Genomic DNA, 24,040 nt, shown 5'->3' on the forward strand with positions numbered 1-24,040 from the left:
TTTTTTAGTGTTTATTTTTTAATATTGGTTTTTAAAAATCTTTTTCAATTTTTTTTTTTTAAAAAGTTTCCCCCCCCGGGGGGGGGGGGGGGAGTAGCTTTTTTTTTTCTTTCCTTTTTTCCCCCTAGTTTCATCTAGTCTTATCAATGACATATTATTTTGACAATTCAGAATCATCATTATCAACATTAGTAACTTGACTACAATAATGTTGGCATCTGCTAAGACCAACTTTACCCCTATACATTTTACCCTTCTCTGAAATGACTGGACTTCTGAGCTTTAAAATTCTTCTCTCTACTTTTTGGAGTTTTCTTTCTACTTTTCTTCTTGTCAGATAGTTTGTCAGCTGCCATTTCTGCTGTTTTCATGTGCCTAGAGACTCTTCACGTTTTTCTTTGTCATTTCCTGTTGCTAATCTGTTTTGAATCAGAAAACCTATAACCAAAGAGTAAGAATGGTGTGTAAATTTGGAACAAATATAGAAGCTGAGTGGGTAACCTGAGACTTACTTTTGTAAGAAAATGCATTGGATTTGTGCCATTAGTTTTGACACTCTTACTGTTTTTTTTTTCAAGATGAATAACACGTGATGTTACTGTATCTAATTAAAGAAACTGTAAGACTAAGAATTCCCATGTTTCCAGTGGAAGACACCGTCAGTTTTCTGTAGAATAATTTGCCAATATTGTCTTTTGCAAGAACTATGCACAATGTTCCTTTTTATTTATGTTTTCAATATGTCCTTTTGTAGATATCATAGAATTGTATAATCAATCTTTTCTGTGAGCAATCAATTTATTTAAATGAAAGCCATTGGAATAATACTTTAAAATAAATTTGACCACAGCTGTACCAAGTTCTGTAATCTTTCCTAGTTTAATGCTCAAATAATCTGAATGATAAAAATAATGTCACGAAGGCACTGCAGATGTCTTTGAAGAGTTATGTGTGGGATAACTTGAGTTCAGATTTATAACTTCAACAAATATTTAGTATTCTACAGCCATTCTTGCACCTAGAATATTTTCCAATTTAAAATCTACACAAAAAATTCTATCTGATCTATGTCTTGGTATACATGTATTTTGTAATGATAGCTGAGAAGCAAACACTATTAAAATGGGTAACTAGACATTCAAGTTAAACATTCCTTTTCCCATATCATTCTATTATCTTTGTGTCAATTTTTTTAATCTAAGCCTCAAGAAATACATCTTTGCTAGGCGATGACTGTGGCTCAGAGACTGTCATTTAGAAGACTGTGTTTTGCCATAGTATAAGGGTACTTCAAAAGTTCATGGCAAGACTCATATTATCTCTCAATTCTATTTTTCCACAAACTTTTTGAAGTACCCTCTTACTTTGGGATGTGTTTTAAAAAGGAGCAGTATTCTTTCTCATCTCAGCACCTGGAGGATGCAGGAAATGCTCCCCGCTCACCAGCTCCCCGCCCCCAACTACAGTGAAGAGTGCTGAGGGATAAAGCCAATGAATAACTTTAAGTTCTTATTTTGCTTGACTTCTGCAGCACTTGATAATACTGACCAGTTGTGTGCTTGCAGCACTACCAGCCAGCAAGCACTGGGTCATTTCTTTATCTCTTAATTTCCATAAAATACTCTCCTGGTTTCTCCCTTTCCTCTCCAGAGTCTTAGCCACCCTCCAGCCATGCTTTCTCTACCCGCCCCTTAAACATTGAAGTCCCTAAGGATTCTGTTCTAGACCTTCTTCTTGTCTCCCAATAAACAGTTTCCTAACTTTACCAAATATATGCTGATAATTTACAGTTCTAAATCTGTAGCCCAGAACTCTTTCCTGAAAGCAAACACTGTATACCAATTGCCTTCTACATATCTCTGCTCCATTATTCTATGATTTTAAATATGTAACACTTCTTTTTCTGTCCACAGGCAACAGGTCCTCAGGGTTTATTAAAGGAAGGCGCCAGAGACTCTCTTCAGAAAAGCTTTGGAATTCTTAATGAAGCCAAGAAGTTAGCAAATGATGTAAAAGGTTAGTGTGGCCACTGTTTTTGTTATATTCAGATTAATTGCTTTGTAATTGGTAGGACATTCTATCAGACTATTGGAGAATGTAATTGTTTCAGCATTTTTTTAAATGATTATTTTAGAATCTGGATTGAATGCAAGTAAACTTTTTCACCAGTGTTGCAATATTTCATCTTCACATCTCATTTTGCATTGGATAATATTCCATAATTTTAAAGGCTAGTTTATATAGCATTACTTCACCAATATCCAAAGTAGAGTAACTTTTAGTATGATAAGTTTTTAAGACTATGAAATTCTACTTTGTTTGGGCTTCAGAAATAAAGGAGTCAGGCATATAAATGCCTTCATGAAATTTTCAATTCTATTAGTGGATCACATTTTCTGAAAAGTTTTTAAATCTTTTATATCCATTTGTTTATGTATTTTATTCCTAATTCAAGCATCAAAGTGCATAAAATATCTACCCTGATACATTGTTGGTTTTGTGTTAAGAATATATTATTAAACATGGCTGCTCTCTAAATAAGCTGTTATACTTACAATTTTATTCAATATCTCTTTTTATCTCATTTGAATTGCCTCCTATTTTTCTTTCCAGTCTCATCCCTTACCGTTTCTGGCTTGCGTAGATCTCCCCAACCTGACCTAAATATTTATGACTCCTCCAAAACATGCTACCATTTCAATGTCCCACGTTTTCACACTTATTTCTTCTCCTTGGAATGTCTCATTTTCTATCTCTCTTCATCTAACTGCCTTCTACCATACCTTCCAGATTAGCTCAGATGTCATCTTCTCTAGCAAACCTAGCACCTCATTCGATTTATATGCCTGCTCTCTGGGCATACCTTCATCCTTGGCTTGTCAAACCACTACAGTCATGGGCTTAATATTCTATCTTCTTGAGAAAAGACACAAAGTCTTTTTAACTTTGTATTTCTGGTATATATCATACTGGCTAGTTCAAATTAGGAAATAACTTTTTTAAAATAAAAAAATTGCATTTCTTCATAGTTATCTTCCTTACCTTAGAAAGAGAAGAGATTTAAAAATTATTTATATTTGGTATGTTTTGGTCTCCAATAGAGGCCGATATGGAATTACAAGTTCTGTTTCCATTATAAACAGCACGTCGGTAACAGAATGCTTTGGACTGTGTATTACAGGTGAAATAAACCTCCCTACATACATAAGTCTGTGAAGGTGATGGCTCTTATTACAATTTGAAGTGACTGTAAATGGCCAAAACTTGTTTTCCTAGTGGACAAGTACACTCGATCCTATTACTCTGTGGTCACACCTTCCTATTTAATACCCTTGCACAGGGCTGGGACTAGGAGAAAGTGAGTGAAGTGAGTCCTGCAAGAGCTGGAGCAGAGCCTCACTTTAAGATTTTAATATTTTGCTCATTATGGATATTTTTTAGTAATTTAGATTTCTTAAAAAAATATTGCATTAAAATGTTTTTATCTTAATTTCTGAGGTTTTTGTGCTCCTTGAAATTTCAGACTGGAGCTGAGTGCCTGACTCACCTCACACTACTCCTGGTCCTGTTCCTGCCTCTATTTTCCTACAAACACTGGTATTATAAAAATGAAGAAAAAAATTCCATTTTTAGGCATTTTTTTCCAAAGGAAAAAGAAATCTGAGGACAGGCATGGTAGATAGGGTTAGGAGACAGAAATGTTCATTAGTTTAAATGTCTTTTTTTGTAGTTCAGGTAGTACATTATTTAAAGTAATGAAAACCCACAAACTACTCAAGTCATAATTCCTCCAGAAAACCAAGCCAAGGCTATGACGGAGATGGGAATGTTTTCTTGCTACATTATGACATTCCCCTGATTTGTGGCCAATTACGCAGGTTATAAAATGGCTGTTAATCAAGGAAATGCCATATATTATCACCAGGAACTGCTGAAATAGGCCCTACAGAGCAAAACTCTTGACAGCAGCTATTAAAATCGAGATTTAGTCATTTCTCTCTCGATGGTGCCTGGAGTTAGAAGGAATAAAAATGGTGCGGCCAGTACACCCTCCATATTTCTAATTTGCTGTTTGATTCCATTCAGTGCTGCTCAGTTAGTTCGTGAGCCTTAGTCGTAAATGACTTAGTGCTACTCCCTGCCATTTTTACACTGTCCTTGCCTTGAGGGAGTCTGAACTTGCCAGGAGCAATTTGTTTTGCTTTTTAATTTTTGAATATACATCTGTTAAAAGTAAATTTGCCCTTGTGCGAGTTTGAGATTTGAAGCCAGTCTGCATTGCACTGATTGAATGTCTGTGGAGGTAAAAAATCATTTTGTTGATGGATTTGAGGCTTGGTACAAATTGATGATGGAAAGAGTTAGAAGATGAATTACTACCACCAAGTGAATTAATACTACTTTGCAGACGGACAAGAAATTCTGTCAATAAAATAGCCAGTTGAAGTTCTCATGGAATGCATACACAGCAGGAAATACAGTAGAAGTCTGAGAATACTAAGATCTTAACATTATACACCTTATCTTATACAGAGTAACTTTTCAATTTTATTTACTTCTTAACGTACCCCTAATTATTGTCTCTGCCCAAGGTAAGTAAGCTTATTTAATTACTTGGAGGTAAATAGATAACATTTCTCTACAATGGATAACACTCACAGGGAATGAAAAGATCTATTCCCATGCCCAAGAATAACGAATCAGTGTCTTATTTGACATTTAGTGCTGTCCAACACACAGAGCAGTAAAAACATTATTCCAATCATTAATTTTTATCAAACCTATCAATACTTTTCTTCTATACTTTGGTCTTCCAACCACTCAGTCATTCAGTCTGGACAAGTGTATCAGAAAGGTTCTGAGATCACGACGTAATACACTTGAAATTACTAATCTGTTGAGATTTGATGTTATTTATTACTTTACATTAGAAAAAGAGAATAAACAGGAATACTGCAGTGCCGTTCAACCAAAATATGATACAGGAATTATATTTTGACCAAAGAATTCTTTTATTATTAAAGACATGCACCTTTTGAGCTTGCAAGATACATTTGCCAGAATCAACCTTTCCATGGGTAGGCATGTGAAAGACAAACAAAATCTGTTCCATTGAAAAATAATTTTAGACAAAATGGATGAAATCAAGCCTGGGTCCCCTGGGAAACAAAGCCTTCTTTTCCCGTTGAAATTGCTGATACCTCATGCAAAATTTTGGCTCCCCCTTTGGAGTGTGAACAGAGAAAATCAATAAAATAAAAGCAGCTTGGACTTTTAGTTTAGGAGGAAAAACGAAAAGTGGCAAAATAGCTGCAAACATGGAGGGGCAAGGGTGAGATTTAGTTTGTCATTCCAACCCCACCATGTGAGTAGAGTTCGAGAAGCAAACCTGCAGAATGTTCCTCTCTATCATCTTAGCAAGAGACAAAGGCCTGGACAATAAGAAAAGGGGGTTACAACTAAAAATTCATCTGGGCTTTGTTGTCTGTTCAGAATCAGAATCTGGGAGTCTTTGGGTTTTTATGCAAGTAAGTATGTCTAGACCAGAGATAAATACGAATGCTTTAAAGAGCCTCACAGATAGCACAAGGAATGGTGGGGCCAATGTTAAACCACAGAGTACTTGTCTTATTTAAAGGTATTCAGATTCAATTTCCCTGCTGCCCAAAACAAAACAAGCCTACAAGTCCACAGTCAGCTTTAGAGCATATCCTAGAGGAACCACGTGTTTAAGTGTCAATGTCTAGTCATTCTAGTTTTTTATTTCCCTGGCTGCAGAGAGGATTTCCCTCTATCCCTATATCCTAAATCTTCAGAGGACCTTCCGACAGACAAGCACCCCTTCCCTCCTTTCCTGACGTGTCGTCTACGGCCCCATGCAGTCGCAACTAACAGTTATTGATGGCTTATCAAGCACTATGCCCATCTCAAACAATGTCTAATTTGACACTTCCAGATCAAAACAGGGTTTCTTAATAACCTGACTTCCTATAAAACACAGTGATACCAGATATTCCCATGCAGGGTCACTCTAGTATTTATATCTGTGCAAAATAGGTAATCAGATATAGGACCCATCCAAAAGTTGTGAAAGGTACTGGAGGAAGGGAAGCATAGAAATAACAATCACGAAGGAAAACTGGAATAAAAGGTTAAAGAAACTATACCATCTCTAATCATCATCACTAAACTCAGTGATTGCCTATATAATGTGCCTACATAATGCAGAGAATTTGTGGGATTAAAAAAAGAAGTGGAAAAATGGGGATAACGGCCTCATCAAATCAATTAGCAGGAGGTCTGGGATAGGAATACAGCTCTAGATTCCACCCACCTTTCTTCCTGCTCAACTGCTCTTCCTTCCTGCACAGGTCTCAGGATCCTGCACTAGGCAGCGAGGTTGACTTAGGGGACAGGATCTCTAGAACTCTCAATATTAAGACAAGGGACTGTACAAGTGAATAAAAAAATATAGTGAAGTGACTTGAGTGAGATTGTACCTCTTCTGTTCTTAAAATATCTAAAGATGAAAACACAATATGATAAAATTAATAAAATAAAATGTGCATAATATATAATATAATTTATATAATTAAATTATATAAATAATTAATTTAGTATATGAAGCTATAATTTAGTAAATGTGTATAATAATATATTATATAGTTTAGCAAAGCTGACCACCTCTCATATGTAAAACAAAATCATTTAAGTAAAAGAAATACTAACAATTGAATAAGCTGCTATTAAATTTTTTTAAATTTTATTTTTATTGCAAAAGTGATAAAAATTGTATACAAGATTATAATATAGTTATCCGGAATGAACAAATAGGCAAATAAATGTTTTGTTCATCTCTATTTCTATTTTTTTGTTATTATTTGTTTTGCAAAATATTTTTCTCTGTTTCGCAAATCCGTTATTTTCAACTTCTCTCTCTGTATCACCCTCCACATCTAATCTGTCTCCAGATTCTGTCAAGTCTTCTTTTCCTTTCATTTCTCATATGTCTTTTTTTGTTTCTACAGTCACTGCTACTGCCACATCACTAATCTGCTACCCATCTTAAGCTTGCATGGCAGCACACACCCAGCTAATCTTCTCTTACCCCTGTGCACAACTACAGAATGATCTTCCACCAAGTATCCAACGTGCCCTGCATCAGAATATAAACTGACTCTTATTCCAGGACTTCTGCTTATGGCTGTATACAGGTTGTCCACAATAAAACTCCAGTGGACATCATTTATATTTATGTCATTGTAAATTCATGTGTTTATTATAAAATTTTTCAAACAGATGCTAGTAAAGTCTTGAGGAAGAGAAAGAGCTTTCAAATTGGCACCAAGGCACTATGTGACCTATGGCATATTGTTCTATAAAATCTGAGCACTTCATTGATCCTGAGACTAAATGTTCTCCATGTCCTTCCTGCCTCCCAGAAAGCTGCACGTGGACTCCAGCGACATGAGTAGGCACTCTCCTCTCTGCACTTACCTTCTGCCATTCTCTACTCCAACCATCAGCCACATATGGTTTCTCCTATTTGAAAGGCCTGTGGCTCTCCTCTTTACTAATTCACACCTCTGTAAAAATCAGTTTAGAATGGGATTTTTTCATTAACCACACCTTAATCACATTTTTACTGTACATTATTTAAAAAGAATATTTTAAAAATAAATGCATATACTGAATATTTTGATGTTGACATGCTATACTCATTGATATATGACTTTGTAATTGCTCTTAAAAATTCTATAACTCTATTTCTGTTTGTTTTCACTATGTTACAAACTCCCCAGCCACAGGTGCCATATTTTCTAATTCTTCTGTGTCTCCCCATCAATCTAATAGGTGCTTTCCACATTTATCAATTAGTACTTTGTCAATAACCTGAAAATATACAAATACTGGCATGTATGTATGTCTAATTCTCTTTGCTTATTTTGGGAAATCAAGGTTTTATAATTTATATAAAGGTTTATAGATTTAAGGGAACACTTTTCTTCAAAAAAGCCAAGAACTAGACAAAGATTATGATGAGAAACTGATTTGATATTTTCTACTTTGCTCAGGAAGCAAACTTTGGAAAAGGGATATTTAAGGAAGCAGAAGTTTCAATCTAATTCTCTTATGGAGAGCCATTAGAAACCTTGCCATTGACTTCTCTGATTTATCATAACAACTGATGGGCAATTTAGCATATACAAATTTTTTTTTTAAATCCAAGTTTATTTGCAGTGTTTTCTTTTTTTTTTTTTTTTTCCCTTTTTGTCTTTTTTCGTGTCCGGCAACGGATCGCAACCCTCAGTGTTGCCCCCACACCTCACTCAGCCAGTGAGCGGGAACCGGTCTGTATGTGGGATCTGAACCCTCGGCGGGAGTGCCACTGCGCTCCCAAGCGGTGCACTGTAGCAGTGCACCACCGGGCCGGCCCAAGCATATACAAATTTTGAAGTTCTCAGATTGTTTCCACATATCCAAGGAATCATATAATCATATACTGTATAATTATGTAATCAATCATATGATATATATATATATATATTTTATATATAATATATAATTTTTAAAATTAATGTATATAATTTAATGTGTTTTGATATACACTGGATTGGTGGAAAGGGGATGGTCAGTATCAATTCTGGAAAAACTTAACCTCCTCACCTAAGATCAATGTGGTTAATATATCCTCTCTACTAAAATTATCTTCTAAGAAGCTGGATGAAAGAAAAGTTTTGAAACTTTGAAGATGGGTTAATTGACTAACTAAAAGTAATGTTAAGCTATATGCAAATTATGCTAAAACTTTAGAGGAAGATTAGATTTGGGGGGATTTTGTGTTGGCTTTCCCAGCCACTTCCAATTTTGAATTTTGAGTTATTGATAATTGTGTTTTAAAACACTTCAGAGTGAAATTTTAAAGAGACATACCAAAGCAAATTTAATTATAGTACCCCACTTGACTTGACAGTGGGCAATATTTATACAATAATAACATATATAGGGAACAAAGGCAATGCAGAATGTTTACACTGATTTTGCTAAAGAGTCAACTATACTAAAGGAGGATATAAATGAGTAGGAATATAAGAAAACTAAGTCCTCACCACTTATTACAATATCAAGAGATAACTTATAAACTTAAAGCATCAGTAAATAACATTATAAATATATTTGGTTATCTATGGTATATTCCAGTAGAAACAACTGCAAGGGTTTAAAATGAATGCCTTTAGGGAGAGGTAGACTTTAAAGGAGCTGAGACAGAAAGCTATCACTTTCATTGGAAGTCCTTTGGTAATATTTTGTTTTGAAACTTTGTTCTTTGTTTTGCAAAAATTGCTCAATAAAAAAAATAAATGAAAATTTTTTTTTAATTTAAAAAAACCACTCTCAGAGTCAGAAGGGTACATTGTCTCTGATGCTTCAATTACTTAAAAGCAATCATTCAGGCAACTGGGGAGACAAATCTATATTTTTGTATGGAGAGGATCCCCTAAATCTTGCCCCAACTAGCAAGCTGGGAACCCTAAATAATTCATATATATGATATCTTATTTTTTTCACAACTTCCTTATGTGGTAGGCATCATTATCTCCACTTCAGAGATGAGAAAAGTAAGTTTCAGAGAGGTTGGATGAACTGCTCCCAGTTCCTCGGCAGGTATTTAGTGGAGTCAACAGTTTAACACAAGGTCATCTGGCTCCAAACCTGGTGCTTTTAACCTCTGCTGGACAAAAACTCTAGACTTCTGCCGCAGACCAGAAAGTAGCATGTTAATACTCATGGTCCTAACAAATGTTTGATAAATGAGTGACTTGGTGAATACTCAAGAGTAGCAGGAATCACATTACCAGGAAGGTCAAAATCAAAATTTCCACATAACCTCATCCACATCGCATGCATATCTCAAACTTTCTGCTTCAGAGCCACAGATAGAAACACTGCAGAGATTAACCCATTCTCTATTTTAGAAGGAGCCTCTAGAATGAAAGATGAAGTATATTGGTAGGAAATAGAACTTATATGAATTAACTAAATTTTTTCTACAAGGAAATCTTAAGGAGAGGATAGTTTTTCATCTTTTGGAAAAGGAGTACTACAGAACTACAAGTGTACAAGCAGTGGTTCCTAAGACAAATGTCACAGAAATGAAATAGTTCATTGCTAATGTTACCTAGATGACAATCTGGCAGTAGATTCCATTTAATCAGATCCCTTCAAAATTAAAAGAAATTCTACAAAGTTCACCTTTGTGAATGGGGGATTCTTTCAGGGTATTTATTTGTGCCCTGTTCATATTAATTAAAAATAAAAATTGTATTTGAGGAACTTAACCACGTTTGAATAGTCAAATTGAACATGTCCATTAAAATCTATAAAAGTCATCCTATTTAGTTGAAAAGTGGGGGACATGTACACATGCTTATGAAATATAAAAGGGAAATAAAACTGGGTACCAGATCAAGCAGTTTAAATGAAGAAAGAAATCTATAAATAACATTATTGAAAACTGGCAAAACATCCTAGGGCGATTATCAAACCAACGTGAATGCATTACCTTTTACTAACTACCTGTGATGAATCCAGTCCTTTCTCATACATCCTCCAATTCATTCCTCATATCAGTCACATGAAGAAAGGTGTTATCTTCATTTTACATTGTAAAAAGGGACAGAAATGGCATTCGAACCCATATCTTTTGATTCTGCAATCCTGTAATGATTTTATTGCACCACACTACTTTGTTAATGACTAGAATTATACAAAAGAAGGCATTATTAATGATCAAGAGATAAAATAAATAAAATAATAAATGATAAAAAGAACTTTTAAAAAATTTTAAAGAAGAGAAATAACATGTAACAGCTTTATTTTAAGAGCTTGTATAGCATAGTTCAATGTTACTATTTCCAATTTAACCAAACCCTAACTCCTACTTAGCACCATGCCAGAAACGTGGTAAACTTGAATAAGGGTTTATTATTAGCAGAAGTGCTGTCAACTCTGTCTAGTGATCCGCACTCTGGATATGCCTATCTTGTACTATTTCAGTGGGCATGATGTGGCAAAGGGAAATTATATTGTCAGGCATGTTCACGGTCTACCCTAATCGTTCTGCATCCTCCCCTCCCTCAATTTAGGAGCCCTGGCTTTGCCAAGCTCATTCCTGGACATTTGTCTTCTATTGTGTGAGGGGAGGATGAAAAAGAGAGAGGCACAGCTGAAGAAGTGTGTGTGTATAGCCTTCGAGGTTTGGTGGGTGAGATCTGTAGAGAGAAGGTGGAGGAGATGACTTGGCTACAGCTCTTGGGTATGAGAGCTGAAGAAATAAGGAGAAAGAATCCCACAAAGTGTAGCTTAGAATGATAAATTGGATCTTCTTCTTGTTCCCCCAAAATTACAAGTAAAGAATCGGGTTGGATTCTCTTTTAATGATCAATAGTTGTTTCTTCAGCCATGTTACAATTCAAACTGGACCACATGCATGCTTCCTTAGATTTTAGTTATGGATACACTGTGCCTCATAAGTCTTTTAATTTAAGCCAACCTTGGAATGCTTATTTCTTTGCTATAGTTTCATAAGTTTTCCATTGTAATATCTGCACTTCTTCTCTGTATACAGCTTCTACTCATCTAATTCTGTGGCCAAAGCTAGGAAATGTTTAGAATTGGCTCAAGAAATTCCAGAAAGTACTTCAGAAAAAAAAATGATCAGTGTAAGAAAGGATAAATTAGGAAAGGATCAGAGTCGAGTAGCTGAAACAAAAATCAGAACAGAGTCAGAATATACACATTTTAACTTTCTAGTACAGAAAGCAGAGAATCAAAATTACCACTTTGGAATTTGAGGGACAGCAGAAAAAATATTCTTCAGATCAGTCTTTCTTTTGAATAATAAGCCTAATTGTTCATACAGTATTTGCCACCAGAATGCAGAAAATAGCATAAACTCAGTGATGCCCTTTAAATTAACTTTTTTTTTTGCTGTACATGAACATCTTACATGCCAGAACAATTGAATGCTTCATTATTTTAAAAAAAATTAAATCAAATCAAGAAGTTATGAAATAAAATTTCTGCAGTTCCATTTTCTTAATTGGTGAAGACTACCAAGTTAACATCAAAAGAGCAGCCCTTTATTCTCAAGGAATTTGTATAGATATCACAGTCCTAATCAGACTGGTTTTATTTCAGAAAGTATAGTTTTAGTAACCTATCCAAAGATAGGTTATTTCAGTACAAACAGTGAAAATAACCGAAGTATTTTTAAAAAGACAAATTGCGATTGACAGAGAAGAAAATCCAATTACTTGAAAGCATATTTTGAGGGACTATAATTCAAAATGATAATATATATACTGAAATGGATATGTTGATGTTTTCAAGCAATGCTTTGCTGAAATATTTTATGTTCTGTTTTTCTGCGATGTGATATCTTTGGCTTGGAACTTAAAAGCAGACACCTTAAACAATAATATGTACTTATAGTAGTATAATCTGTAGTATAACAGTGGTCATTTCTGTACTATAACAGTGATTTAATCAGTCTGCCTATAAAACCCAGTCCTTATATGAAATGGAGAAGACTGTTAATTAATATGTTTATAATTTATATGAAAAATAAAATGAAATAATTAATAAATAATAATTAGTATGTTGGGTGCTCTTTCTGACATCCCCAACACTAATAGTTGAGAATCTTCCATCTGTCCTTTCCCTGTGCTGTTCTTCCCAGTTGAAGGCCAAAAAAGGCAAGAATTGTTCTCCAGCTGCCAGTGGACTGCACAACTCCTCCTATTAAAATAACCCAAAATTGCACATCCAAGTATAAACTCAGAGATTATTAAAATTGCTTTGTCCTTTTCTTGTTTTCTGTTCACAGAAAATGATGATCGTCTGAATGGCTTGACAACCAGGTTAGAAAATGCTGATGTTAGAAATGGGGATCTCCTGAGAGCTTTGAATGACACTTTGGGAAAGTTATCAGCCATTCCAAATGGTAAGCATTCAGGACACTGCAAACCGTGCTAGCTGACCTGAACTTTTGAAGAATGTTGTTAACTTTTATAATTTTTTTCTTGCATTACACTTGTGCTGTTGTCAGGAAATTAGATACTGGTTTTCTTACTTAAGAATTCTTCCTTGCCAGAATGACAAACTGAACCACACTTTACATTGTGGTATTTCTTATCCTTTATTGCCTTTAGCTGGCATCCATAGGAATATGTTACAGAAAGGAGAATACAGACATCTTATTATTATATTGGCCTCCATGTTTCAGCCCAAGAAATCTTGTATCAGTGGGAAGGAATAAAATCACAAAGACACTGTTCTCTAAAACATTGATGCATTACCAAAAAGTTGCAGTTTATTACCATACCTACAGCAATAGGTGAGATCCGACTGCCATTCCATGTAATTCTCTTGGCAGAGTTCAGTTCCTTAGATATTATAACTTTCAAAAACTTTAAAGCTCAAACTATGTTTGTAATATCTTCCTACCTAGTTAGAACTACTTGAAATTATTGCTTGGTATTAGTTCCTGAAAGCACTATTATTTTAGGGATACTATTTTTATATTTTTAATAACATATTATTATAATAACAAAGGCGGCAAACATTTACTGACTCGATGTGCTTATGTTAAGTGTATGTAATCCTTGTATTAACCTTACAAGGTGGGGAGCATCATTATCCCCACTTTACAAGTGAGAAACTGAGACATGGAATACTGAAGGCCATTGTTAAAAGTGGCATATATGAAATCTGAACACCACAGTTTTACTTCAGAGCCTGTGGTCTTAACCACTAACCTACACACGCAAGTAGGCATCTATATGTTCGACATATGTTGTATATACAAATTAGGATCAGGAAATAAATTCATGCATTTATACAGCACAGGAAATACTAAAAATCTGAATGTTTTTTACTTTCTTAACATTAAAAAACCTGAGTAACTTCAGATTTTCATGTCTCTTTTGAGTAGTAAGCACATAGAAAATTTCCAATGCTGAAAACAGATATAAATACATAAACACAGAGTCTAACATACCTGAAAAAGTCTCTGTGTTCTAAAATTGAAATACATTCATTTCCCCATCTCTGGAAATGAAGATTAGATCTCAAGCCTAGTTTTGATGAAGCTATACGTCTCCTGTGGATGAATTTCTCTCTTTAATGTGTTCAGCAGCAAATCACAATATGCCGTTACACAATGAGCGTTTAGAATAATCATGTTGCTATTTTAAGAGCTAATCAGGTATTCATAGCAAAGGTCCCTGAGAAAATTAATTTAGCTAAAAAATTTGCTTCATTTGCTGCAATTGAATGAGACAAAGTTCAGCCTTTTCCCTTTGCAAATGTGTCCCTGAGGTCAGCGAGCCGCAGCCTCACGTTGACAAGCACAGATTAAGCCACTTACTCCAGACCCTTTGTTTTGTTTCTCATGCCCTCTTCTGCTGACAGACACAGTCGCTAAACTGCAAGCTGTTAAGGACAAAGCCAGACAAGCCAACGACACAGCAAAGGATGTACTGGCGCGAATTAAAGACCTCCACCAGAACCTTGACGGCCTGAAGAAAAATTACAATGAACTGGCAGACAGCGTAGCCAAAACGAATGCAGTGGTAAAAGATCCTTCCAAGAACAGTAAGATCTCCTTTTTCACTGTGACGATCTCATTTATTTCTATAAAAGCATCCTAGACTCATCAATGTTAGAGCTGGAAAGGACCCTCCCAGTGGTGTTTTCTGCCCTTCCCAGTTCATAGACTGGGCTCAGGAATCAAGTGCCCTGCAGATCTGACTAGAATGCAAGTCTCCCAGCTCTGCCCCCGTGCTTTTCCATCTACGTTTTGTCTGATCGAGAGATTAGGAATTCTCAAAGTCTCCATGATATTTGGTATAGGGATGCCACGCGCCTTTTAATTTGCGAGTGTAATTGAAAATACAGATGTACTTGGGAAATTATATCCTCAGAATTGGTGAAGTTTTACGGAACGTAGAGGTTAAGGAGCACACTCATTATCAGACCTGTTAGGACAGAATATGAAAATGGTATCAACTTGAAATGCATTAAAATTTGAAAATCTTGATAATTTATTATTTAGATTTCAGTTATTTAACATTTCCAGGAAATAAAGTAGCATTTATCTAGTTTATAAAGACGATTTCTTCATGTATTGTATATATTGCATCAAATTATATCAACTTAAGGGTTTACTGAGAAAATATGGTAGAACTTAATATAATAATAATTTAAATCATCAGTTATATATAGTCAATAAACATTAGCATTTTTAATGTATTTCTTCCCTTTCTATCAAGATAAGAAGTTATGTTGGTGTATGGTTTCACCAATGGAGATGCTTGAGTTTGGGTACTTTTTGCTTTTAAGAGACTAGCCCTCTTTATATACCAACGTTTTCACTGGGGCTCAAAATATTTGTAGAGTGCAATAACAAAAACACTGTTTTTGGCATTATATACTATCCAATTCAGGTGCCATCTGACTGCAGAGTAGAGCCTGATTTCAGTACCCTAGCCTCATGTTAGCTTGATTCCTTCTTCATGAGCAAGGAAGCATGCAAATACATATAACGTGCACTTCAGAGCTAGGGAGAAGAAAGATTTACTCCTGACCAATCTCTTCAAGGAGTGAAAAGGAGAGACATGAACGTTTTAATTTTTTTTTTTAATGTAAGCCCTGAGATAGCTTCTGCCATAATTCAAAGATTCCATATGAATAACTTCTGATGCATGCCAAATCACAATATTCCTCCAAAAAAAATGAGTGAAAATAAGTTTTTAAGTAAATATTACTATCTATTTTACTTATTTTATAATTTAATTTATTATTTCATTCTATTTTAGATTAATTCTTAATTGATAGTGGCTTTTTCATAACATTGTCTCTAACGTTTTTAATCCTATCTTCTATTAAGAGAAATAGTTGATTATCTTTAAATATTAATTAAATTGGGTGTTTTCTATCTCATAAGAACATTAGAAAAAAGCCTTTTAGAATATGATCAATGGCCTGCTAAATGACATATTTTTTGAGCTTTTATTTGATAACATTTATTTGACTTAAAGGAGGGTTCATTTGTAATTAATACTTGTTGTAAAAGTATCATTTTTTGATAGTCAATACTTTATAATATCTATAGAAAATAGTTTGTCATTAATTTTCTAATTTCTTTTTGTTTTGCTTTCATATGAAATTACCTGCAGAAATCAGTATGTATACATTTACTTGCATACCTTTTGGTAACTTTTATGCTTCATTGCCTATTGAAAAATGCTTCAGCTTTGCATGGTACCATGTTTTGGCATTGCTTTAAACATTGCATAGCTGTCTTTCCACTGTCATGGTATGAAGGCTACATATACAAAAGAATCTTCCTTTATAAAAAAAAAAAAAAGGTATGTGGATGTATTTGATATAAACTGTTTTTAATAGTGTCATGAAAAATTAGTAAAGTATCTATATGATACCCACATAAAAGTGGAAAACTGAATTCCTCCACAGATGGATCTAAATTACCATGCTTCTGATAACACAAATTCAGCCACTGAAGCTCAAACGACTTCTTTGCAATAGGATTGAAAAAGATTAGGTCTATGTTGTGGTTTTTCCACCCTGAAGCCCACTTTTCCTCCTCGTTCTAAGTAATTATCCTCAACTTGCAGAGAATTAAATTTGGAAAAACACATGATAAAATTAGGTTTTAACAAATGAGCAACTACTGGGATACAAGAATATTCTCTCTTATACATCCCATAGTTTAAATTCAAGGTCAAAAATAAAACTGCAAAATATCTAGAAAAATAATAATAATAAAATCCAACATATCAAAATCTGAATAATATGACCAAGGAAAATGAGAAAATGAGGGCAATTACATTTGAAGCAAACACTGAAATAAACAATTTTAGGCACTCAACTCAGTGAATTAGAAAAAGTAAAATTAACCTACAGAAAGAGAAAGATGATAAAAAGTAACAAGTTAGAAGACAGAAAACAACAGACCTGATAAATCCAAAAGGTGAACCCTTAGCAATATAAAGTTTAAAATTAAATTATTGGCAGGTATAATCAAGAAAAATGAAGCACAAATAGGCAAAGTTCTGAAGGAGATATAAGTAGATAAGGGAGGAAATTTAACATATAAGAGAGTACTTGACAAAACTGTATGCTGATAAACTTTAAAGCCTAAAAACTCTAGGTAGTTTTCTACAAAAATATTAACTTTTCAAAATCCATCTTCAGAAGTGATTTAAAAATCTATACAGGACTTGCCAGTTAGCTCACTTGGGAGAGCATGGTGCTGGTAATGCCAGCGTTGTGGGTTCAGATTCCCATACCGGCCAGCTGCTTAAAAAAAAAAGCAAAAGATCAAAAAAATAAAAAAAAAAAACCTCCACTTTGAATTCCAAAAATCTATGTGGTCAAGTCATTATGGAAGAAAGTGAGAAAGTTTTTAAAAACTACTGTTCTGGAAAGCATCAGTCTCAATATCACAGAGGATTTCTTTTTCAAACCTTTAAAAAGATAATTTTTATATGATATAAACTGCTCCAGAAGATAGAGAAAAAAGGGGGGTGGGGTGGGGAGTGGAACCTCCAGCTTTCATTTTGAAGCATTTGATAAAAACTTCAGTGAGCTTAGAAGAAAGGGATCTATTATTTGCCTAAACCTAAGAAGTCTTTGCTTATTTTTCTTTTTCTCATGAATCTAAATCTAAATAATTTTTTCTCAATTACACAGTAATTTGTAGAATATCAGAATAATATTGGAGAATTAAAGGAAGGGGAAAAATGGACAAATGGTTAATTAAAAGAGTACAAAGGGCTGGCCCAGTGGCGCACTGCTACAGTGCACCGCTTGGAAGCGCGGCGGCACTCCCGCCGAGGGTTTGGATCCCACATACAGACCGGTTCCCGCTCACTGGCTGAGCGAGGTGCGGGCGCAGCGCCGAGGGTTGCGATCCCATTGCTGGTCCTGGTCCGGTCCGGGCGCAACACTGAGGGTTGCGATCCGTTGCCGGACACAAAAAAAGACAAAAAAAAAGAGTACAAAATGTCCTGTTATCAATGCAATTCTATAACAAGGGCTTTGACCCAGATAACCTGCAATTCAGGAAGAAAATACTGAGTTCTTAATCTAGTGGCTCTATTAATTAAAGTTAATGACAGACTTAGTTCTTTTTTAAACACCACTAACAGTATAACTTATTTTTTTGAGCATGACTAAAAAATACCTACTTCAAAACCTAGCTTAAAAATAATAATAGTTTACATCCTTTTGAGCACATCTGATTCACTCCTGAGGATTAGTTCTGAGTGGTCCAGTGTCAGCCAGAGAGCAGATCATTCAGAGTCTAACAGGATATGAAGCCTTGGACTTTAAGCAGTTTCACTTTTTCATCAGGGTCATAATGACAGAATGCTGAACAATACATACTCTATCAGATAATAAATGATATAGTTTGGATAAGACTATCAGCATCCCAGAGACAGAATAATTGGTTTTCCATGTGTCGTATTCCCACCTTGAAAAGCACACACTGAAAGTCTATGGATCAATGATAACCTTCAACTACTTAGGGTTTAAACTTTTGACATTGTCACTATTCAACCTTTTCTTTTTTCTTCTTACTTAGAAAAATGGCAGTTCAATATGGTTCAACCTAATATAGACACAGGATAATCAACTATTCTTCAGAATGAAATTGAACTGCAGCATGAAAGATTTAATTAAAGTATAACATAGGTCTCAGGTCTAAGGGTTGTTCACCATCAAAATCTTCTTCAGAAGATATTTTGATAGCTTCTCTCTTTAAGATATGAAAAGAAAGACAGTGAGAAAAAGAAAGAAAACCAGTTTTGGGCGAGAATCCTCATTTAAATACAGTTCTGGCTTGGACCAACTAGGTGACATTTTAAAGATGCTTTCATTCTTTGCTTCTATTCTATAAAGGTTAACTTCTTGGCTGAAGCTAGAAATTAGACATTGAATTGAGGTCATCGTGTTCTCCACTTTCAATGCTAATTTCACCCTAATCGAAAGCCAGAGTATTGCCCTCTTTTTCTAACATCTCCTCTGGCCTGCTTAAGTCTCAACTAAAACATTCACATTTGCCTTCAGACACTTTGCTTCAGCAGTCGTGGCCTGGCTGTGTCACGTGGATAAGATGAAACTGTTCGATTAAGAATACTGCTATTCTCATTTCTGTGTGTGCATGTGTGTGTGCTAATTTTGTTCGATGCAGTTGCAGATGCAGATGCCACTGTGAAAAATCTAGAACAAGAAGCTGATCGGCTGATAGATAAACTCAAACCCATTAAGGAACTTGAGGATAACCTGAAGAAAAACATCTCTGAGATAAAGGAACTGATAAACCAAGCCCGGAAACAAGCTAATTCCGTAAGCTCTTTTTATTTTCAGTATCAAAAACTGATTGTAATTGTTGGCAATATTCCCAGAGGGAATGTCTTCTTCCAGTGTACCCTATTGAATATTCTTTTCCTTTAAACTGAAGGTATTTGGGGCAGGATGGAGTGGGGGAGATTAGATTTTTTTCTTTCATAAATTTCAAAAGCCATTTCATGAGAATGGTAATCACCACATATCGTTTTAGAATTAGATATTCTGGCATATGTTATTATTGTTTGGATAGAGTGATACAAATAGCAAGAATAGAAACTGTGTTATTGTATATTTAAAAGGCATAGATGAGAGTGCCTTGCTCTTGATAAAAGCAAAAAAGATCAACTAGTGAGGCTATGGCAGGGATGAATGAACAAGGTTATATGAAGTAATAGCAAAGAGAAATAATTATTTTCTATGTATTCTTTTGTCTGAGTAAAAGCAACACCAAAAATTACTTTGCTTACAATTTCTACAATTTTCTTTTTATTTTGGAGTAAGAATAGTAAATATCTGACTTGTCTCAAAGTTTTTCTCTTTATTTATCCAATTAGAAGGCCACTAGGATAGATGCAGAACTTTCTAGAATGTAGCATGTTAATGAACCAGGACAAAGTTGTTAAGTGCCAATGTAAAACTTTAGCCTAACTAAAATAAAAATAAAAAGACAGTTTTCATGTTGTGAGGTTTAAATTCAAGCCTTTTTAGATACTTAAATCTTCCATCTCAAAAATTTCACTTTTTGAACAACTTTGGAGCTAGAATGATCAGAAAAACCCTTTCTTAATCTATCAGTTTACTGTATTTTTTTTAGTAGTAGCCAAAAATATGATGCTTGAGTGACAATATATCCTTTTGTCTCCTTATACATATCTAATACCTCTAAACAAGGCCAAGACAATAAGTTCAAGGTGAACCTTGAAAAGGAATTCATGACTGACTGAAGGAAAACTTAGAAAATAACAAAAACATTAGTAAAAACAATGTTACTTAAAATCAGGGTAGAAGAAGCAGTGATAGACTGAGAAGACATATATTCAGCTGTAATATGAAAGCCATGTAGTATTGTTGACAGGTAATCATTATATACATAAAGCACAAGGTAAAAAGGAATCAGATGTTACTCCAAGGTTTGGAGTTTTATCTAAGATTTAGCGAACATAGAAAAAGCATCTCCTATGTTCAATGCTAGTTGCTGTGAGGTACAGAAAGATGAATGTGGCAGTTCTTCCACACACAAAGTTTATAATGTAGCAGAAGAAATCATACATGCACACAAACAACTCTAAGATAATACAGAATTGTTCCACATTACATGAGCCATAGGAAGTGCTATAAAAGTTCTAGAAAGAATGATCATCTCTAATAGGGCCAGAAGATTTCCCAAAGGGAAGGAATTGAGGCTGGCCTTGAAGTAGGATAGAGCTGGGTAGTGGGGGGCAGGGATGGTGGTAGGCTGGGGGTGGTGGCCGAGGGAGTGGCTTGAGCCAAGGCAGAGAGAGAAGGTAGTTTCAGGGTCAGATCATGAAAAAGCAGTCCAGTTTCCATAGAGTGATAAATGAACATTAAACTGGAAAGGTCAGTGGAGGCCAGGTGATAGAGTTTAGATGTACTGTCCCCACCAAAACTCGTGTGGAAATCTGATCCCCAATGTGGCAGTGTTGGGAGCTGTTTGAGTCGTGGGGACAGCAGCCTCATGAATTGATTAATGCTCTCCCTGGGGGTTGGGGCTAGTGAGTGAGTTCTCACTGTATTAGTTCCCGTGAGAGCTGGTTGTTTAAAGGACCCTGGCACCTCCTCTCTCTCTCTCTTGCTTCCTCTCTCCATGTGATCTGCTTGTACCCGCCAGCTACTGCTACTCTCTGCCATGACAAGAAGCAGCCTTAGGCCCATGCCAGATGCAGCTGTCCTTGAATTGTAAGCCAAATAAACCTCTGTTCTTTATGAATTACCTAGTCTCAGGTATTCTGTTATAGCAACAGAAAACGGACTAGGACACCAGGCCTTGTCAGGCCTTATATGATAAGTTAAGCAGTTTGTTTAGCAAGCACTGCACTTGAGATAAACCTTACTGGTGAGGGTAAGTTGAAAGTTTTTGAGCATGAATCATGGTATAAGAAGAGCTGTGCTTTTTGAATATGAGGCAGTCTGGAAGTAGTTTGTGAGGTAGATGAGAGAAACTAGAAAGAAGGACCCAAGTCTAGCTGTGGCAGTAGAGAGAGGAAGAGATTGTTATCTTGGAACAAGCAAATATTCTCTTGTGAATGTCACATTTTAGCCACATTTTATGACTTAGTAATCAAATGGGGAAATCTGGACATTTTGATTATTTCCTCATTGTAAAGAAATCTAATAATATGCACATGTATTCATCAGCTGTGAGTGTTTTCCCCTTTCCCCTCAAAAAGAAAAAATTCTCACATGTAAGTATATAAAACATGTCTCAAAGAACAAAATGAAAGAAAGGTATAAAAATAATGCTAGAAAAAATAACAACTGTCCATGACTTTCAAGGAAATTCTCAATAACTTTCAGAAGTGGAAATTACAACAAAATGCCTTATTTTTTGTGAAATGTTAGAAATATGCAAGCAGCCAATTTTTCTTTTCAAATGAGTCGTATACTAACTGAAGATTACATTTTCTGATTTGTAAATATATTTGTGACCTGGCATGAGTGTCTGGGTGTGACCCTAGCCCATACTTAATATGACCAAAAATTACATACATTTATTTTAAAGTAAATTTTTTTTAGTTTGTTGGTTCTGGACTTGAGTGGCTGATATTCTTTTTAAATGAGTGACCTAGTTACTGGATGAAAAATGGAGTGAAAATTCAATAGACGTGATAATGGGATACTCAACAGTCTTTAATAGAGTTCATGATTATTAACTGGTTAATAATATTGTATCAGAAATACCTTAGAAATACCTAACACTTAGCGATTTTTGTTTAGAAGTCTTACTAAGGATTCACATTAGAAACAACAATAGAGCTAAACAGCCTAAGAAGATATTTGTGTTTTACAAATTTCTCCCCTCTTAGAAGAGGGCTATATCCTAGAGAGTTCTTCTAGAGAAACTTATAGCTGTTGTGTTTTGATTTACCTGTTTTCAATTGGTTAAAAGAAATAGCTATAACTGTAAATCAAAACGTGAAGTATTTAAAGGGAGAGATTAGTAGTGATGGACTGGTCGTCAACAGTTTGGGCTGTCTGAATTTTTCAGATACTGAGGGTATATTCAAAACCATAAACCAGAAAACAGAAAATCCAAGAGGATTATCTACATAAATGTCTAAGAGTTAAGCAATAGGTTACTGTCTTAGTCCATTTTGTGCTGCTATAACAGAATACCACAGACTGGGTAATTTATAAATAACAGAAATTTATTCTCACAGTTCTGGAGTCTGGGAAGCCCAAATCAAGGTGCCGGCAGGTTAGGGCTTGGGTTCTCTGCTTTCAAGGTGGCTCTTTGAATGCTGTGTCCTCTGGAGGGAAGGAATGTTGTGTCCTCACATAGCAGAAGAGCAGGAGAAAGAAAACCCACTCCTGCAAGCCCTTTTCATAGCGGCATTAATCCATTCATGAAGGCGAAGCCTCATGACCTAAACACCTCTCAAATGGCGCCACCTCTCAACGCTGTTGCACTGGGAATTAACCAACACATTAATTTGGGGGGACACATTAAAACCACAGCAGTTATTTTACAGATTAAGATTAATTGTTGGACCTACTGGATGTAACATCGCTTTGTTCAGAGAACCATATTTTTAGATATGTAAAGTATGCTGTAAAGCAGATTAATTGTAACCCCTAGTGCCATTAGATACCACTAGTTTTTAAATGGCTACTCTCAGTTTTATATAATCCTATTTGTTTTTGTTTTGTTTTTTTTCTTTTTTGCTTGTGCTCTTGGGGGTCTGTTCATAAAGCCTTTGCCCAGTCCTATGTCCTGAAGTGTTTCCTCTATGTTTTCTTCTAGAAGTTTTATAGTTTCAGGCCTTAGTTCTAAGACAGTCCGTAAGTTTCTGCCCTCTGGTATACACTCCCTTTTTGCAGGGTCTGTGAGTATGATTGTTTCCATGAAATTCCATGATTGTTTTGCTATATGGCATAGGTGAAGGGATTTTGCAGATGTCATTAAGGTGTTCAATCAATTGATTGTGAGCGAATCAAAATGCAGTTTATTCCCTATGGGCCTGACCTAATCATTTGAAAACTCTCAAGGAGGGAGTAGGCTCTTCCCGAAGAAAAGAGACTCTCCAGCTAGCCTTGAAAAAGAAAACTGATTTCTGCCAACAACAGAATGAACTTGGAAAAGGGCCCCGAGCTCCAGATGAGGACACCAGGGTCAACCGAGAACATGAGTAGAGAATGCTGCTACATCCTGCCTTAGCTTGTGGCTCCCAGAAACAATGAGATAATAAATGTGCAGTTTTGAGCCACTAGGTTTGTGGTAATTTGTTAGGCAAGCTACCTTTAGACTGTTTACATATACTCAAAATATAAATATATTCAAAATAAAAAAAGAAAAGACTACTCTCTTACACCTTCCCTACCTGCCTTCTACTCTATTGTCTTTCTATTGCTTTGTTTTATC

The 24,040-nt window shown here is 35.3% G+C and overlaps 1 protein-coding gene across 1 annotated transcript in view; it reads left to right on the forward strand.

Moving 5' to 3' along the window:
- LAMA2 (laminin, alpha 2) overlaps nt 1-24,040 on the forward strand; it is a 310,853-nt gene that overhangs the window by 221,721 nt on the left and 65,092 nt on the right. The window contains exons 32-36 of the mRNA XM_008568714.1: nt 1,914-2,016; nt 12,890-13,006; nt 14,476-14,658; nt 16,242-16,247; nt 19,283-19,437. Coding sequence (XP_008566936.1) covers nt 1,914-2,016; nt 12,890-13,006; nt 14,476-14,658; nt 16,242-16,247; nt 19,283-19,437 — 564 coding nt within the window. The remainder of the gene's footprint in view (nt 1-1,913; nt 2,017-12,889; nt 13,007-14,475; nt 14,659-16,241; nt 16,248-19,282; nt 19,438-24,040) is intronic.

The sequence above is a fragment of the Galeopterus variegatus genome, unplaced genomic scaffold, assembly GCF_000696425.1.
Source record: "Galeopterus variegatus unplaced genomic scaffold, G_variegatus-3.0.2 Scaffold434, whole genome shotgun sequence".
NCBI lineage: Eukaryota > Metazoa > Chordata > Mammalia > Dermoptera > Cynocephalidae > Galeopterus > Galeopterus variegatus.